The following is a 20,375-nucleotide window of genomic DNA, read 5'->3' as shown; positions in this document are numbered from 1 at the left end:
ATGCCATATGTTTATAACATGATAAGATCATGAAAAGTTTTCATTGAAAAAAAGTGCACTATTTTACACTAATTTTAATGAAAACTTTTAACATCCATTTACTTTATATACTTCTAAAAAGAAAATTTTGAATTGAACAGAAAGGAACCAAATTATGATTTATCAAACAGCAAATGATAACTACATAAATGTTACTCGTAAATCATAATACATGTTACATAGCAAGAGCATTCAAAAAATTGCTAACAACAGCATATATCACTTACTACAGATGAAAATCTAGGTGCAAAAACTCTCAAGACACAGAAAGGTGCCAGTAACGAACGCCCAAATTGGATTAACATGTTACTATTACAACAAAATAAAAACCTTAAACAAAAAATTGTAAATACGGATTAATTTTTAATATTCTACAACATACTAACAGCAGTTGATTATATTTACTAAATATACTTAATTTACTATATTACTAGATTAAATGTTCAAAATAATTTTTCTCTCAAAACAATTTTTTTTGAGAATGATTTTTGACTAAAAAGAATATCCAACATAAAAAACACACTTAGTATGTTTAACTGCATTACTAAATTAAATTATTTATCATACACCCACATATTTCCATAACTTGTTTACTAATTAAAATATATATATAATATAGTACAAAATAGCAATCAAAACCGCCTAAAGCACCTTTCCTTCTAACCATGAACAATGTATCAAAAAAATTCACAGCATGTATTATTCAGATAATAGTGTAGGCCTACTATAAAAAATATTTTGTCTATAATGAATGAACAGCTTAGATTCTATATAGTTTGTTACTTAAAGTATGACTCATACACACAAACTCATGTTTAAACACCAAAGTGAATAGACATGCGTGTTTGCGTAATCCTGAATGTAAACATTGTAGAAGGCTCAGTTATGATTTCAATGTGATATGTTGTATTGTTGCTAGTGTTAATACTGTAGTGAGGTAATGTACACTTGTTTATAAAGTAATTTTATTAGCAGTGAAACTCTCTTTTATGCGATACCTTTTACTTTTAATTTTATTAATTATAGACATTTTTATTTTAGCTGTAGAGAAACTAGGATGACAAAGTAAGGTGCAATTGGTAGTTTTATAATTTATACTAATTGTATTGTTATACCCTTGCATTTTAGAAAAACAGATTATGGAGTGTCAATTGGCATTCACACAGAAACAGTATGTCACAAATTGACTTACAATAGATCTTGAGTATTGTACGATATTTTAGAGTTTACTAAACAGCAAATAACATTGATATTTCTAAAAAAATATCTGTACTTTTCATAAAACTAAATATTTAGATAAATATTTTCATATTAATGGGAAACGTTTTTCTGACCCATTTAGCTGTTACACTAAACCGGTTAAGAAATCTCTTCAAGAAATATCTTTTGACACTTTCAACATGCAATCCAAATTTAAAATTAATTTCAGCCAGGGCACTGTGAACAAAATGCTTAAACAAAATATAAAAACCACAAGATGATACAGAAAGCAAGCCGTAATGTCAAGATATATTTAAGCATCAATGTGTTATAGTAGAGTCAGCAAATAAAACTTGTTCAGCGCTTGGCAATCCCCCCCATTAAGGTTCAAAAATTATCAAGCAGTGCAAAGGAACAAATATTAAAAAATAAAGTTACAAAAATAGCAGTCAGTTACCAACAAATTAAATCATTCCTTTGATTTAAATATTTTTACAGAAGAAATCAGTTTAGTACCAAAAAATTATGCTGATTTAGGTAGGGAATATGAAGAATTAATCATTAAAATAAAAGATAAAATGATAAACAGTGCATTAACCCAGGAAAAAATTGATATTTTAAGTTTTATTACTAATCAGCTGTAGGATTCAAAAAGTTAAAAATGAGTTTAATGTTAGTCAGTATTTCGCACATCAAGCCAAACAATTACTTAAAAGAAGTGGAATTTTGCCACAAATCAGCAAAAAGAAACCCAGTCATGTAATTAATGAAAATGTTATTAAATATGTTCAAGCTTTTTACCAGAATGATGAGCACAGCCAAATGATGCCAGGCAAGGACAGTGTGAAGGATTGTGAAGTAACAGGAAGAAAATTAATATTCAAAAAAGTTATCTTATATCACTTAAAAGAATTGTACACAGCCTTCAGAGAAAAACATAATTTAAAAATTGGTTTTCAAAATTTGCTGATTTAAGACCTAAATTTTGTGTTGTGGCTGGTAGATCAGGTACTCACTTTGTTTGTTTTTGTGCATGTGTGTGTGTGTGTGTGTGTGTTACCCACCAATATGTAAAACTCATGTTATCTGCTCTAAAAATGAAATTTGATTATATTCTCCTTTTAACCATGGTATATGATATAGAAAATGAAACGTGCCTGCAGTCACAGTGTGAAAAATGTCCAGACACTAATGAAGTGCTCAGATTACTGCAGTAGAGCTGGGATGATTTTGATTCTGAAATTATCTTCAAACAGTGGGTTTCTGTTGGCCATTGTGAACTAACTACTCAAATTCTTCCATTCCAAGAGTACTTACATAAACTTAGTAAAAATTTAAATAATCTAAAAAGGAGAACTTGTTGGAGGGTGAATATATTGTAATTGGAGACTTCTCTCAAAATTTTTGTTTTGTGATACAGAGTGAAGTCCAGTTATCACTGGTCAAAAACTTGTGCCACAGTACACCAATTTCTCTGATATTTTAAAAATGGAAAATTACAAAGCTAAAGCTACTGTATGATTAGTGGGTACTTCAAGCACAATACTACATCATTCTTCTGCTTCCAAAAGCAAGTTATAAATAACGTAAAAACACTGTTACCACAAGTTAGACAATTTTTTATATTTTTCTGATGGCTCCTCAGTCCAGTATAAAACAAAAAAAATTTAATAAATTTGTGCTACCATCAAGAAGATTTTGAATCACAGTTGAATAGCATTTTTTTGCCTCATACCATGGAAAAGAACCATGTGATTGTATTGGTGGAACTGTAAAAAGGACAGTGACTAAAGCAAGCCTTCAAAGAACAGTCAACAATCAAATTGCTTCTGAAGTATACAATTATTGCAAAGACAATATTAAAAATATAAGATTTATTTTCTGCTCTAATAAAGATGTTCAAGAGACTGAAGAAAATAGCTGAATTCTCGTTATCAGGTAATCACGACAGTCACAAAAACAAGAACCTTTCACAGTTATGATCCAACAAGTCAGAAATGTATTCTGAAAGCCCGGGCGACCTCTGAATCAGAAACATTTACATTAGTATCTGTACACAAGGCAGGCTATTAGTGTTTCTGATTACTTTATAGGTTTACCAAAGACAAAATATAAAAATTATGTCTGCTGCATATACGATGGCAAGTGGTGGTTAGGCGAAGTCATTATACATGAAAATGAAGAGGATAATCAAATACACTTTTCCATCCACAGGTCCGGATACTTCATTCAAGAAATCATTGCGGGATAATCAAACATGGGTTCAACTGAAAAATAGTTTAAAGATTATCACCCCTTTACAGTTTTTTCTGTAAACTACAGGAAGAGGACACATTACACCAAAGATGAATGAGGACTTATCAGTTATAATCAATAAAAAAATGGCAGGAGCACTAAGTTATGTTAGTTAAGTTGTTATAAAAAATTGCAAGATTTATTCGTAACTTTCATTAGCAGAAGTAAAATAAAGTAAAAGTGAATTGAACAACTTGTTAATGTATTTGAATTATTTATCATTTTGCAACTAACTGTTTATTAATTATTAATTTATTCATTCTAATGAGTTTAGTTGTAATTTTTATACCTGAAAAATACAACACATCAGTATTTTTGGATACGTTGATTACAGTTAGAAGGAACATTATTTTTAGTGGTTTTGTGGGCTTTATTACTCATCAACCCCTTTGAGTAACTAAATAAATTTTATATGGTTTTAAAGTTCATAAAAAGTACTTACTGCTGTAAACATTTCAGGTTTTTGCCATCTGTCCCACATGTGGTTTATGAGCACCAAAATCGAAACATTTTCAAAATCTTACGATTTGGTGGTCATTTTTTTAATGGAGAAAACTTGGTAACAGCCCAATTTTTTTTATAAGTACTACTAGTACCTAAGAGTTAAAAGGTAAAATCCTAAGCCCTTCATTATATATTTTGGGCCTAAAATTTGAAAAAACAACAATTTGTAAATGTAACTTCAGTAAACATTACAAGATATAATAAGAGTGGTACAGATCATGAAAAAGTGACGAATATGGCTATTTTTACCTGTAGGCAAGTTAGAAAATAGTCTATTACTCAAGAAATTTTTTTTCTTAAATATAAAAAAATATTTTTTAGTCACTACAAGGTGTGTGAGAAAGAGGGGCGGTAGGGAGAGATGAAGATGAAGAGGGAGAGGTAAAGGGAAAGAACAGGAGGGAGGGAGAGAGAGTACCGACCCACCAGCCAGAACACAAATTTAGATTTTATCAGCAAATTTTTAAAAACAAATTTTAAATTATGTTTCTCTTTGAAGCTTTAATGCTTATTTTCTTCCCAACAGTTTGTCTTAGACACAATCCTTCTTGCCTGGCATCATTTGGCTGTGCTCATAACTGTGGTAAAAATCTTTGATACATTTAATAACATTTTCATCAATTACGAGACTGGGTTTCGTTTTGCCAATTTGTGTCCATTACCTAACCACAGTATTAATACTAGCAACAATGCAACATATCACATTGAAATCAAAAGAGTAACTGAGCCTTCTACAATGTTTATATTCAGGATTACACAAACATTCATGTCCATGCATGTCTATTCACTTTGGTGTTTATACATGAGTTTGTGTGTATGAGTCATACTTTACATTGTTCACAGGTAGAAGGAACAGTGTTTTTAGCAGTTTTGATGGCTTCATTACTCATCAACCCTATTGGGTAACAAAAAAATTTTATATGATTTTGAAGTACATAAAAAAGTATTTACTGCTGTGAACATTTCAGATTTTTGCCACCTGTGGTTTTTGGGCCCAAAAAATGAGACATTTTCAAAATCTAAGATTTGGTGGCTATTTTTTTTAATGAAGGACATTCGGTAACAGTCCAATTTTTTTTTGTTTTAAGTACTACTAGTACCTAAGAGTTAACAGGTAAAAAACAGGCCTGTTACTCTAAGCCTTTCATTATTTATTTAGGGCAAAAAATTTTAAAAAACAATTTGTAAACATTTCAGTAAACATTACAAGATTTGGTTATGTAATAAAATGAATTTTGAGTTCACTAAAATGAAGTTCCACATTTACTCTTTCCCAAAGGTCCTTTTTTACCTCATTTAAAATAAGAATTCTACAGCTCTTGGTAAAATTGCCTGTTTTACTTGTTGGAAAGTTAGAAAATGGTCTTGCTCAAGAAAATTTTTTTTAAAAATACAAAAAATATTTTTAATTCCTACAAGGTGCGTAGTTATCATATACCAAATATCATAAAAATCAAAAATAGTGATGCAATAAATGTTTTGAAAATTTGTTGAAATAAATTGTAATACACCATATACTAAACAAGTAAAATTTCATTTTTTATTCAATACTGAACTACCTGTGTCAAATATTCTGACCAACAAATTTACTCTATTAGTAATTGCTTTAAAACCATCCTCATTCATCCTCTGAAGTATTTTCTGAATGGTAATTAATGGCAGCTAAACAGGAAAAAGAAAGGTTTTGTGTGGCAAATTAATATGCCCAGATAAATGAAACATACCTTGTCTGAGATAAGATAATATGACATTGAGTATATCTATTCACCGACAATGTTTTTCAGAAGCCATTCACAATAATTAAGATGTTTCGGTTAGTCCATTCTCTTAAGATGTTACATGATATGGTTTCAAATTCAGATCATAAAGAATCTTTATGGTAAGATGTCTATGTTACAAAACTTTGTTGTGATAACTTACATATAGATTTTTTTGGGCCGACAGCCTTTGAATATTGACTATGATCTCTGGAGTCCTAATGGAAGGTTGCCTATTTCACTTTGCATTTTAAATAGAACCATTATATGCCTTTCTTTAACCAAATTGTACATGATACTCTTTGCTAGGAGACTGGTAATTTTCCCACAAATATTTGGCACATTTCTTGAAAGGATCCAGAACGCACAAAGGCTTCCACTACAGCAACTCCTTCCTCAATCGATTAAGGTAATTTAGGAAAAATACAATTAGAAATAACAAAACAACACTGCACTAAAGCATGGACAGTTTACAACTGACAACAGATGAAAGAAGTATAAACAACCAATAATAGTGTTAGTGTAGCAGCAGCAGCAAAATAACTACAGTCTGAGCCAACTTGGTTCAGTTTTAAGTTGTTCACCCTTTTTCGACCTTGGAGTGGTCCAGTAACAACATGTTAAGGTATTTGATTTAAATTAGCAAAAAGGACATCATATGTAATGGTTTAATAAAAGTTATAATCTGCTAAATTTTTTAATCCTACCTCTGTGATCATCTCATTTTATTTTTGAAAACAGGTAACAATCATTTCTTATAGCTGCCAATAATAAGTGGATATGTGGATATTTACCACTTCAATAACTGCCTGTAGTATTGTTAGTGTGAGAAATAGTCTGTTTCTCACTATCTATAGGTTAGCAGCTAGGATAGTAACTTATTCATCCTCCTGTAATATACTAGCGGGCCAGATTCCAAATATTTTTATTTCAATTTGAATCTTAAAAGCTTGACAAGACCATTTTATTTCTGGAGCCTTCACTCCCACCCACTACTGTTCTGTAAAACTTCTATCACTCACTCTCCCTTATACTTCTTGCCTTCCATTCTAATCTTCATAACTAGAAGTTATTTCTTCTATTCTCTACATGTATGGAGTAGCAAAATCTAATTCTGGAACACTTTCTCAAAATAGGTTTTAATCCTACTTTATCTTGGATATTTAATTCTTATTCTTCTACCTTTTAGTTTTCACAAGATAATTAAGATAATGTGACATATAGTATCAGCAGTATATTAATTTAAAATGTGAATTAATATAATTTAAAACATACCAAAATTCATACAGCAAACCAGATTTATAATAAGATAATCCCAAACAGTTATACATGTACAAAAAATACAACTCAATTACAATCGAAATAGTTTTCTTTGTGACCATACAACACATTATTGTTACTTTAAACAATTTTTTTACTATTAATGTTACTTTCAATTAATTTACTTAGTATAAAAGTTTTTTTTTTAATATAAGCCGAGTTACAATTCATAAATCTGCAATAGCATATAAAATTCTTGAAAGAAATTAAAAATACTTTAAAGATTTTACAACTTCCCAGAGCTTCATTTCACTGACAAAAGAGAAGCACTGAACCAACTGGTTTTAAAAGTAAACTACATCTAAATGATTGAAACAGTTATGATTGAGCGCATTTATGGTGAAGTTCTGCCTGGGGAGTTGTGGTTACCTTAGTGATAATAAGAATATTTAAACTGTGTTCAATATTACATGTACATATTTGTCATTTAAATAATATAATAATAAGATATCTATTGATTGTTTATTTCTTTTGCCAATTTGTTTTTCACGCCGACTTTAATATGTTATGTTCTACTTGTCTAAAAACAGTGTGCCGCGGTTCGGAAAGTATTGTGTGCAGCAACTGCAGCAGTAATTTTCACCCACAGTGCGTTGATCTTACTCAAGAAGAGGTTAATTTCGTTGAGCAAGAAAATAAAATTTGGCGGTGTGAATCTGTGAAATGAAAAAGGAAAGTGTTGCACAGCAATCAGCAGCTGAAGACAGTTCAATTATGATGAAAGATATTGTGAAGTTACTTAACAAAATCTGCAGAGAAAACCAGGAAATGAAGAAAAATTTAGGGTATTCCAATGAAGCTTGCCAAAGGGAAATCAGAGCAGTATAACAAAAACTTGAAACTCAAGGAGAAAAAATACAACATATCCTAACTAAGGTTGACGATATGTCAGGTGAGCTAACAAGAGAAATGAATAATAATGTAATTTTACTAAACAAAATTCGTAAACTTCGAACAGTATTCTTGTGTGAATAATTAAGAAATACATGGTATACCCAAACAGAAAGATGAAAATTTAGATTTAGTAATTCAAAATGTTGCAAAAGCACTTGAATACCCAATATCTGAAAGCGACATAGATGTGTGCCATAGGCTGACTAACAGAACCCCAAAAAAAAACCAGCTACGATTATAGTTCACTTTACCAGAAGATCTGCAAAAGATGGCATCTTAAGCAGAAGGACTTCTCAACGAAGAACTTAAGAGTTGCCAAATAATAATCCAGTGTAAATAAATAAAAATCTTTCAGCTGATCGTAGGGAAGTGTTTTCAATGGCAAGAGAATTGAAAAAGGAAAAGGGTTTCAAGTACCTGTGGGTATGTAGTTGAAAAATTTTTTTTACGCAGAATTGAGAGTGCTCCTGCAATTGTGCTTACTTCAGTTGATGATGACAATAAATTTAAATAGTGCTTTGTTAAAATTTTTATCATTATTTACTTTTTTCTTTAAATAATGTGTAATAGTGTTTGGTGTCTGTTCTTAAATAGTATTTTGTTAAGTTTTTTATTATACTTTTCTTTTTTCTTTTATGGAAGATAAATTTTTATTTCTAATTCCATCAAAATATAAGGAGATTGCATACAGATTTTGATTTATTCTTAAATAATATTGTTTTAAAATTATTTCCTAAAATAGTATTAACCGAGATATGGATTTATGATGAACTATATAATTATCAAATTGATGGATATATTCTTTACACCAAATGCAACAAAACTTATACAGCTGGAGGTATAATAGTGTATGTGCAAAACAACATTCCAGTCAAGGTCGATGAGGTCGGTTTCTTATCAGCTGACAGCATTTGTTTATCTTTTCTCTTGATAATTATGTTTGCAATATTTTTGCTTTTTATAGATATCATTGGTCGATATCAGAGGTATTTATTAATGACTTATGTAATTTCTTAAATATCCACAACAGTAAGCCTATAACGATGCTCGTAGGAGATACAAATTTGTATCTTTTAGAGGATAACGATATTGTTAATAAATACAAATTTTTGCTTCATTCAAATGCTACGAAGTCTATGGTCAACACCCCTATGAGGTTGGATGCAAACACGTGCGTAGATAATTTTTTCATTAAATGTAAACAATTCAAAGAATGTCTTAAATTTTTTTTTGCTGTTGTAGCAGATGCTGGCATTATAGACCATTCCCTTATACTAGTCTGGGATGATATTAAAAAGCTTATATAAAAAGTAAATTCAGAATGTAACCAACACTCTACATCAATATAGTTTTATTAATTTAGTTGGGTTTAAACATGAGATCTTACATGCTGTTTGGAATTAAGTATTTAATGAAAAAGATGTATACAGAGCCTTTGGGCTATTTTATGAACTTTTAAACATATACTCTGAATAAAGCAGTTTAAAAGAAAAACTTAAAATGTAATCAAAATTAAACCCTGGCTATCAGAAAATCTATAAAAATGGAATTAAAAGAAAAAGATGTGTTATTAAAAAAAGTTAAAAATCAACCACATAATTTAGATTTAAAAAGATATTACAGTAGATTCAGGAATAGACTCATATACGACATAAAGAAGGCTAAAGAATTATATTTTAGAAACTTCTTAATTAATAACACTGGTAATACTAGGGAACCTTGGAAACTAACTGATCAGCTTATAGACAAAAAAGATAGAAAAAAAATGAAATATATGGAATTAAAACCAGATAGTTAGCGAGGTTCAAGAGGTTTAGGATATTTTTAATAGCTATTTTTTTAGAAATCACAAAGAAACTAAAAACACCTCTTCAGAATATTACAGTTCAGAATCATTATTTATATAACAATATTTTTACCTCAAGCGAAGTCGGAACCACCATTTTCCTACAGCCTACACATTATCTTGAGATTGAAAAAATTATAGTCTGAAAACCAAAATGTCATTTGGTTTTGATGACATTTTTTCATATGCCCTAAACTTTGTGTGTGAACATAGTTCTCATTTTTTTGTGTACTTATACAATTTAAGTCTGCAGTCGGGTAAATTTCCAGATAAACATAAACAAGTAGTGGTAGTTAAAAAGCGAGATAGTAATTATGTCAGAACTTTAGGTCCACAGCCCTGCTTTCACAATCAAGACTGGTTAACTTTCTTAATAAAAATAATTTTTTCAGTGTTAATTTGGCTTTCAGAAAAATTTAAGCACTAAAAATGCCTTACTTAAATTTGTTTCAAAGTCGATAAATAGCATCAATGAAGATTCTAAAGTCAGCGTCCTCTTTGTGGATACCCAGAAGGCCTTTGATGTCTCTGATCAGAATATAATATTAAATAAGTTGGAGGAAGCGAGTATAAGAGGTTTAGTCTTTAACTGGTTTGAATCCTACTTAAAGGGAAGAACTCAAAAGGTTAAAATAAAACTATGCTCAGTAACAAGGGATATTAGAAATCAGTGTCCCTCAAGGCTGTTCAGTTTTGGGCCCGATTCTGAACCTAATTTATATTAATGACTTCTGTTCTGGCAAATTTCAGGGTTATTTGAACTTATATGCAAATGAAACTGCCCTTTATTACAAAGAAAAAAGCTATGACTAAGTTTTGAAATCAATCAAAGAGACTTAATTAAAATTAGGTTGTGGTGAATCAAAAACGAGATTATGTTAATCTAAATTCAAATATGTAATCTTTCGGTTTAAGGGTGAAAAAACTAGCAACTTGGACGTTAGATATCATAATCTCATTTGTTCTAGAATAGCTGAATGTAGTTGCGATAGTATTGATCAAGTCTGTATTTTTGTAGGTGTTTTGACAAATAGAATTTTCTTGTGTATTGTACTAATAAAAAAGTTATCCTCTCAAAAATCATTAAAAACCTGTTAAAAGCGATACCATTTTGACTCACTAAATAAGTGCCCCAAGGGGGTTTTTTGTCTTCTTTGCACTCTACATTTTTTACATATTTTTCACAATACATGGTGGTTAACAATCACAAAAATAGATGTACACACTATAAAACAAAAATAGCCACCACAGGTAAACTAATTAGGAGTGTTTTTGTGATGGATTTAGAGAGAGGACATGTTGTTTCTCTGTCGGAGTTACTGTTTTTTTGATAGTGTTTTGTGCAACTTTTGCGGAGTGGCAACGGCACGGAGTGACTGGCAGCCACGAAGAGAGAAATTGTATCGATGACAGGGAGACTTCGTATACCCTCATCTTCTATCAAGGTAGATATGGAGAAGATTGCCCCGAAGGATGGGGTTAAGTAGCTGGGAATATGGCTCCACAGGTGGAGGGGCTTCGCCTTCCATGGGCAACAGATAACCATGACGGCGGAGGGAATGTCTTCGACACTGATGAGGCTGATGGCCAATGTCGAGGGACATTGGCCAGGAAACCTAAATGCAGGATGTTTGCGTATACGGTGGTGTCGGCCATATTGTATGCGGCGCCAGTGTGGTGGGAGGCCTTCAAGATAGGGAGAAATTGCCCGAAGGCTGACCATATATACGAAGTTGGCAATCAGGGTGACCCAACTATACAGGACAGTCCCCCTGGACGCTTCACTAGTGGTGGCGGGAATGCTACCATTGGACCTCGTGGCCAAGCAAACAAGGGACAGGACTACAGGAGGCAAAGAGGAGGCGAGGAGCCGCATGCATACTGAATGGCAGGAGAGGTGGAGGAATAAAAAAAAAACATTGGAGCTATATTTTGATCCCCAGAGGTAGCTGCGTGTATCAACAGACCAGATGAGGAGGTGAATTTCTGGAAGGCTCAGTGGCTAACGGGTCACGGGTCGTTTGGTAGGGTCTTCCTCCGCAGGATTGGAAGGAGGCGTACGGATCAATGTCGGTATTCCGAAGATACGGACATGGTGGAGCACACCTTTTTCGTGTATCCAAGGTGGACGAAAAAATTGACATGTGACGGTTTGAACTCGCCGGGGAGAGTTATACAGTTGATGCTCTCGTCTGGAGTAGGTTGGACCATGTGTGCTCAGTAGTTAGAAGAGTGCTCCACCAGAAGCTACTGGTGGAAGAACGTGAGGAGAACAGCGAGAATATCGGTTGAGGGCGGCGCTGGGCGCTAGCCTTCGGGGGTAGGTGGCGGGGGTGCCTAGTCATGGTCAAAAGCCACTGGTGACAAGCTATGCCAATTGCATAGCTGTGCGGGGTTAAGAGGAGTCCGCGTGTATAGTGTATATATTGAGTTGTAAATAGGGTAATATGGTGTGAATGTGATTTGTAAATATTTGTAAGAATGTGAGTTGTGCCAGAGACGCACGAGGTGCTAAGGTTGTGTCTTTACGTCAATTCCAGTACCGCGTTACTGGGTGGTGTTTTAGCGGGTCCCACTGCAGTAGGCGGTCCCACAGACCCAGTATGTACGGGCGTTTGGTTTAGGCAAATTTTCCCACATCCAGCGTAAAACAAAAAAACAGAAAGGTCAACTTATTAAATAATTTTTAAGGCCCGGAAACACGTGGGTAAGTTTCAGTTTTATTTTGAATTGGTCAAGAAACCACCCTAAAGTTAATTCATGGATTGACCCTTGTATATTGGAAATAATACTATATTGTTAAAAAGTGTATTCTTATTTTCGAAAATAAATTATTATTGTCCAAACAAGAATAAGACTGGTTACTTTGATTCTGTGAATTTTCTTTAAAAAAAATAATAATAAATAAAAAGTAACTATAATTTTGTAACACTGGAGGTATTTTAAATCATAATCAACAAAAACATTATTACAATTTGTAACTAATGAATAATTAGTTAATAGTAATAGTTAACAATTCATTCTTATTCTTAAAATTATAGTGTTTTAAAATACCCATTTTATCATTCTTATACAAATATTACATATTATCTCAAACAGGAAGTATATTCATTAAACAAATAAAAAAATACAAAGGTTACTAACTGATTAACTAAATTAACAAAGTTAACTAAATTATTTACAGAACATAATTTTTTATAGACCTTTTATGTACTAAAAGAAACTTCCTACAATCCTTTCATACATGATTAAGAGGAATCACCTCCAGTACCCATACTTATACTGAGAAAGTAATGAAAGGGTAAGAGTAGAAGAAAACTGATTATATTTTCTGATATTTTAGATTTGTTTAGGTTTTATATGCTGATTTTTTGAGGTTCAGAAAGTCATAACTCTTTTAATTTCATTTCTGTAATTTAATTGCGTTAATGTTTCATTACAACCTATCAATAACGAAATCAGTCTACCTACATTTCAATGAAGTGTTTTAAGAGTGAATAATAGATATAGATATGGGTTATGCAAAAAAATATATAAACACAAGAGTACTGAAAAATTCCTAATATTACCCTTGCCCCTATGGGAATATGTCATTTTTGGATTTTTCATGTTAAATTCTTTTTAAGTCAAAAACTACAATACAGAGATTTTTTAAATATACTTACAACTAGCACAGTGAAAACAACAATATATGCCAAGATTATTGACTTTTGAATGCAGCCATCTTTTTACATAATTACACTATATAATATTTCACCTTCTTGCAAGCATGTGAACCCAACTAAAACAATTTGTTTACTGTATTACTCTGAAAAGAATTCACTAAGTCTAATAATTGTAAAGTATTTTTTTGTAGTATTTTAAATATTACAGTTTATATATTTTCAGCTGTGTGCTCAACATAGTTTCTATTACCCAAATTTTAAGAATTAGGTTTGAGACAAACCGTTTAGAATTTAAACATTAATTAAAGATATAACAGTTGATAACCTAGTTTTAATAGTAATAATCATAAAATGCTCTTGAGAAGTACTGAAATGAAAAGACAAGTCATTTTTAATAACTTGAGAAAAATTAAACATTATAAAAATGACGTCAATAAATTATAAAAATTAAACATTACTAATAAACGAAGTAGTAAAAACTTAAATATGAATTTACCATCACACCAGTAGGAAATATTAATAGGATATTAACTCAACGAAGAAAAGCATAAAAGTAAAAACATCTAATACAATGAAACCAAAAAAAAAAAAACAAAAAAACAGATGATCAGGAAATCTGATGATAAAAATGAGATAAAAATGCATAATTATACTTTTGAAAAGAAATACCTACTTTATATACAATATTGACAGTTATAAGGAGTGTTGTTACCAGACATTAGATGTAACAGCAGTTTACACCAACAACTAATTAATCTTGTCAATTGGTTAAATTCATTAAAAAAAAAAAAAAAAAAAAGTAGAAAAGTTCTGAAGACAATATCACTTGGTAAATGAATTATTATTTAGTGTAAAGTGTAAAGTATAGAAATACAAATAAACAAATTATTTGCTTAAATGAGACATGAGATAATGTCAAAGTTCAAACAACTTTGATACTATAAAAAAAAAGCACAACAAAACCTAACAAAAAGCAAGCATACAGATCAAGATTAAGCAAGGGCTTAATCACCTCAAAAATAAGGGTAAGCAATCAAATGTAGTACATATCAGTAATGAAAATGGAATTTATAGACAAGGAATTACTTGCTTTTTAATTTAAAAAAATTCAGAAATTACCATGTAGACATAGAAGGCTATATATTTTTTTTAAATTTCTAAAAATGTTTATCAATATTACCCACAAATAGTGTAATTATTTTGGAAAATGTACCATACCATATCATGGAGTACAGATTAATAATCCATGTAGGAAATATAGAATTGCTTTACAGCTGCAATCAAAAATTATTCCTAAATATTAAAAGCATTTGATGACACAATCCCTCAATATGTTAAAAATAATTCTCAAAAATAAAATTAACATATACTTGAAACTGGAGTGAGCAAGGTAATTGTGAAAGAGAGGTGAAAATGTCTTGTTACTTATTAAAAATATATTATAAAAAGAAAATATGGGCATAACATATTTCATTACAGTTAATAAAACTGATTATGATTCATCAGCAAAGATCTCGACAAATGAACAGAGAAATTTAAATATTAAATAAATTGTATATTTGTCAGATGAAAAAGAATACGGTACGAAAATTGTTAAAATTACAAACTACAATTAATAAAGGTATTTAACTACATTAATACCACTAGTAAGGTAAATTTAATATAATTTTGCAATATTCAATTTGAACTGCTGCTACTTCCTAAAATGTTTAATATTTTTTTCTAACATCCTGTGTCAAAGCCACCTTAAGTCTGTAAATTTTTAGAGTTTCAATATCGCAAACAACTATTGAAACATATTAAAAAGCATGATATTCATACACAATTAATAAATTATGTAAAAAACTGCTGCTTCATTTATTTACACAGATGCTCCAGGAAAAGGTTTCTAAAAAAACTTGGATACAGTTATTCCTCTGACTAAATTAATGAATAGCTGATAGAAAAACACATAAATTTATGATGTTCAATACAATTTTACAAAAATTACATATTCAGCTTAGACCTTTGCTATCTGTGTACCATTCTCACACCTCTAATGACCCAGAAGAATGTATTATATCAAAGTCAACATGATTTTCATATCAGATGTGCATTTCATAAGTCACAAAATATGATATGCCTTACATATAAAAGGATGTAAGATCTTAAATACTGTTAACATTTGGTAAATGAAGACACGATGTAAATAGTTAAGTAAACAATTTTAATTACACTTTATTAAACAACATTGAATACCTACTGCAATTTCAACAATATAATGTAAATTTTCACTTGAAAATATTAAACATTCTGTAATTTAAAAAATTAAAGTAATATTAGATAGCCAAGTATTTATAGATAACAAACATAAAGAGAAGCAATAAAGATAAGGAAATTGTAAGCTGAGTAGCAGAAAACAAAATATTAAATAAAAAGACGCTAACACTCACGCCGGCCTCCATGGCACAAGTGGTAGTGTCTTGGCCTTTCATCCAGAGGTCCTGGGTTCTAATCCCGATTAGACATGGTACTTTTCATATGTTACATTTACATATCCCACACATAAGCTGCTTATGTGGCGATATCATCAAGCAAAAAAAAAAAATTAAATGTAAGGATTAACTTTGATAAAACCAACAACAATTTATATAGAAATGTTACATTTTTTCTGTTCACTTTTTTCTGAATCTGTAGAAAAAATGATGTTTTCAACAGAAATATATCACATACATACATACATGAAAATTTAGTACAATTCTCTTTACACCCACTCAATAATTAAAAGATAAGTTATAACAAACTATAACTCCCATGTAAAAATCATACAAAGAGAAATTACCAAATCTCTCTTTTAAAAGAGATAATATAGATCATATATGAATTTGACATGAGGTAGGAGAGAACGGGTGTGCGCAAGTGAGCGAGTACGTAAGAAACTTTGTTTTCTTTTTGGGATATCAAATGCTGAAACCTTTCTGAACTATCAGGAAGCTTTTACTTTAAGAAAAATGCTTTAAATAGAAATTCAAGTATACACAAGCAGTACTTCAAGCAAGAGAAAATGACACTTCAAGCCAGTCAAGATTTTACTGGCAAGCATTCATATGAAAAAAATCTTGTAAGAGTTTATAATGCAACTAATCAAAATATATTATCAGACCACTGATGAAATTTCTAAAATCTGGGTTGACAAAGTTCAAATCAGTGAATGCTAGAAAAACCACTAAACTCAATACTGATCACAACTTCAGAGTACAAGTTCAGAATGGGTCTGTTTTTCTCTTAAGTTGGGATTGAATGTGAAACATGGTACTGCAATTATTGTTGTTAATAAAAGTATCAAGCTAATTGAAAATGTTGAATTCATCAAAACTCAATAAAACCTGGCAGGTCTTACCTTACGTAAAAAATTCTATTGAATATTTTTCAATATTTAATAGAATCGTACCAAAGATTTGATCCACCGAAACAAACTGGATATCAACACTTTTACTCAGAGGAATTGAAAAAGTTACACAATAGTACGTGAAGAAAACAAGTCAACAAGTTGAGCAGCAATAATTAGATTCTTTGCCACAATGGCCTTGCTTACACACTCACTTTGTATGCAGTAGAGTTTTTAATGGGAAAAACCACAATGGTTTTCCTTCATCCTCCCTACTCACCCAACCTTGCATTAGGCAACTTTAATCAACTTTCCATCACAAAGTGCCACATGAAAGACTAAGATTTTGCTAGTGAAAGGAAACAACAGAACCTCCTGAGAACAATTTCTTACAGTAATGTAATGTAAACAATGGGACAAGTTTACTGAATCTAGGGAAACTACTCTGAAGGAAACTAAACAGGTGAGCTACAAAAAAAAAAAAATAGTACATTTTAAAGGTTAATTTCAATTTTTTTTTTTGTCTCAATGTTATTGATGTACTGGATTTTTGGATCTTTTAAATGTTGGTCTTCAAACATTTATTACAAAGGGCCTAAAAATTTTATTAAGATTTTATATTTCTACTTAATGTTTGAACTTTAACAATTACAGATAAATTTTGTTCATTCAGTTCCACACTTAAAAATAAGACAATTTCTTCAGCAAAACTAAAGCAAATACTAACCTAGAAAGAAACATTCTGCTTAACTGCTTCAAGGATAAAATTATGCAGTTTGTAAAAGAATGACATCATCAGAATCCACATTCTACTTTGCAAAACGAAGAATTGTTCAATATAGTCTCTAGTTTGCATTCCATTATCATAAAAAATAACTTTGTTAGAATTAGAAAAGTAGAAGTAATAAAATCCTTGGAGAGTGGTGATTTTTGTTTGAAATTCTATTGGTAAAATATCTGGTTAATTTCAGACGGTTTATGATGGTGATGAATAAACTTATAAATATCACTCATAAGATGTAATTAATTTTCAAAATGTTTTAACGTACAATAAATTGCAAAACTAATCTTTTGCTTACTTCAAATGAACTGTACTGTTTAGAACTATAAAAGCATTTTTAGCAGAATTCATTTTTATAAGAACATCAATTTATAAACCAAAATTTCTAAAATAAATTAAGAAGCATTCAATAATGAGCTTAAAATAGTTTCAAAATACACAAAAAAAATTCATAATTAAAATAATATTTAATCTAGAAAAGAATAAATGTATTTGGCATTGAAGTAAGTGGAACATAAATTCAGGTGCCATGTTACAAACAGGTCATTAAAGCACATCAGAACTGGCTGTTAATATTTTAACACGATCAAATGACAAAACATACGTAACACACTTACTGAACACAAAATAATTAAAAATTATGTAAATCATATCAGTAACAACAGGTTTTCCATTGTTCATGATATCAAAAAGAAACTGTTTTAGGATTTAGCTGGAAAAGTCAAGAGAAACTGTGGAAAAATCTTGATCAGAGCAACATTACCTTAACTGGCACCCTGCTAACGTGGATCAATCTTTTATATTGCTTCAACTCGACAATTCTTAGAATTATGTACACCACAGTACCTTTTCTATTGTATGTGTAGAAACAGATCCATAACATTATTTATAACTGTTACCATGAGGAAGTTGTTAATGATAACCAATTCTAACCACGTTATATTGTGAGTAAATTCAATTTTTTTTTTTTCATAAAAGTTATTTCTTCTGCAATAAAATTTCATTTTGTGGAATTCTGAAGCAAGTAAAATAAAGGTAATTCAAAACTGCTACAAAAATTCCTACAAATCTTGTACACTAAGAAAAAAATATATAAAAACAGAAAACAAAAAATATCTGAATATAGATTAATAAATTTAATTCAATGAAAAGTTGAACGTACAGAAACAAACTTAACACAAACTGTTATGGTATAGTGGGAGGATGTTGACTAATAACAGACCAGTATATTTTAATATGACTAAAGAAGATACAACATAGAGCAGAATTCAAGAACAAAAACATTACTAATGATGACAATGAAATACAAAAATGAAGCCACATTCCAATAAAAAGCACTGCTTTATTTCCCAAATACTTAATAAAAATCAGCAACTAAAAAAAAATTTAAATGGCAATCAAGTGGCAGTCATAAAAAATGATTGGATCAATTTAGTGATTATTTAAATTGATTAAATTGCAACATACTTTATAAATACAAAAAGTAATTAGTAGGTAACAACTGATCATTTAAAAAATATTGTTTATGATACAAATTATAAAATACAAGCTATTACTTTGTCATCTATAGCAGCTACAGCAAAGCTGTAGCTATATAGAAGGCAAAGTATGGTGATCGGTCAAAATTGGGCATATCCGGTTTTCACTGAATCATGACGAATTAACTGTAAATCACCTTATATCTGCAGATTTACTCCACTGATTTTGACCAAACTTAGCAGATTGCTTCTACATTTGGGGCACTGATGCTATTAAATTTTCAATTCAAAAGGTCAAGGGAGTGGGGGATACAGGGGGGATACAGGGGAGAGAACGAAAGCATCTCCAGATTTTGCATAATTAAGGTTATACTTTTTTTTTTTTATAATTTTGTGAACATTGATAAACAACTTTTGGACAAAAAACATTTTGCTAAATTTCACCCCAACCCTAAAAATGGTTTTAATTTTGAAGAGTTATATAAGGCAAGTACAAGGGATGATTTTTGTTGCCTTTTTTTTTTTTATATATATTTTTCTGAATAATTATGAAAAAAAATCTTTTGTGTATAAATTTGTTTGCTAAATTGCACCCCCACTCAAAAAAAATAATTTTGAAATGTTGGAGAAGGCAGTACAGTGGGTCTTTTTCATAGCAGTTTTACTTCCTTGTACGGAGTAAAGAAAGTATTGTGATCGCAAAAAATTTTAGATTTCAGATTTCAACAGAAATATCCATTTTGACTAGTTTTGGCGATACGTCTGTATGTACGTACGTATCTTGCGTAACTCAAAAACAATTAGCTGCAGGATGTCAAAATTTTGATTTAGAACTGTTGCAACATCTAGTTATGCACCTCCCCTTTTGATTGCAATCGAATAAACCAAAGGTGCCCAAAAATGCAGTAATAAGCCCTCATCATTGAGAGCTTTTCAACGATATATCATAGGTGGTACTTATTTTCATTGGTTCCAGAGTTACAGCCAAATAAAATATTTGGATATTACAAGGAAAAGGCACATTGGTTCAAATCAGACATCATCTCCTTTTATTAATTTTTTTTTTTAACTTAAATATACTGATTTATTAATCAAAATAATAACCATTTTAAAAAATTAAAAAAAAAGTGTGTACCATGTTAAGTTGCCTAACCCAGAAAGAACATTCTGCATAACTGCTTCAAGGATAAAAGTATGCAGTTTGTAAAAGAATGACATCATCAGAATCC

At 30.6% G+C, this 20,375-nt stretch overlaps 1 protein-coding gene across 4 annotated transcripts in view; it reads right to left on the bottom strand.

The window, feature by feature from the left end:
• Gtpx (Glutathione peroxidase homolog with thioredoxin peroxidase activity) overlaps window positions 1-20,375 on the bottom strand; it is a 77,240-nt gene that overhangs the window by 50,368 nt on the left and 6,497 nt on the right. For 2 of the 4 annotated variants that reach the window (XM_075380928.1, XM_075380778.1), the window contains exon 2: window positions 267-369. The exons of 1 other annotated variant lie outside the window; for it this stretch is intronic. In XM_075380928.1, coding sequence (XP_075237043.1) covers window positions 267-344 — 78 coding nt within the window. In that variant the 5' untranslated portion in view covers window positions 345-369. Of the gene's footprint in view, window positions 1-266; window positions 370-15,952; window positions 15,980-20,375 lie in introns of those variants that run through there. One more of the 4 variants, XM_075381009.1, reaches the window with a different exon arrangement.

Source organism: Lycorma delicatula, chromosome 1 (assembly GCF_047948215.1).
Source record: "Lycorma delicatula isolate Av1 chromosome 1, ASM4794821v1, whole genome shotgun sequence".
In the NCBI taxonomy this organism is placed as follows: Eukaryota; Metazoa; Arthropoda; class Insecta; order Hemiptera; family Fulgoridae; genus Lycorma; species Lycorma delicatula.
This window is presented reverse-complemented; position numbering and strand designations above follow the sequence as displayed.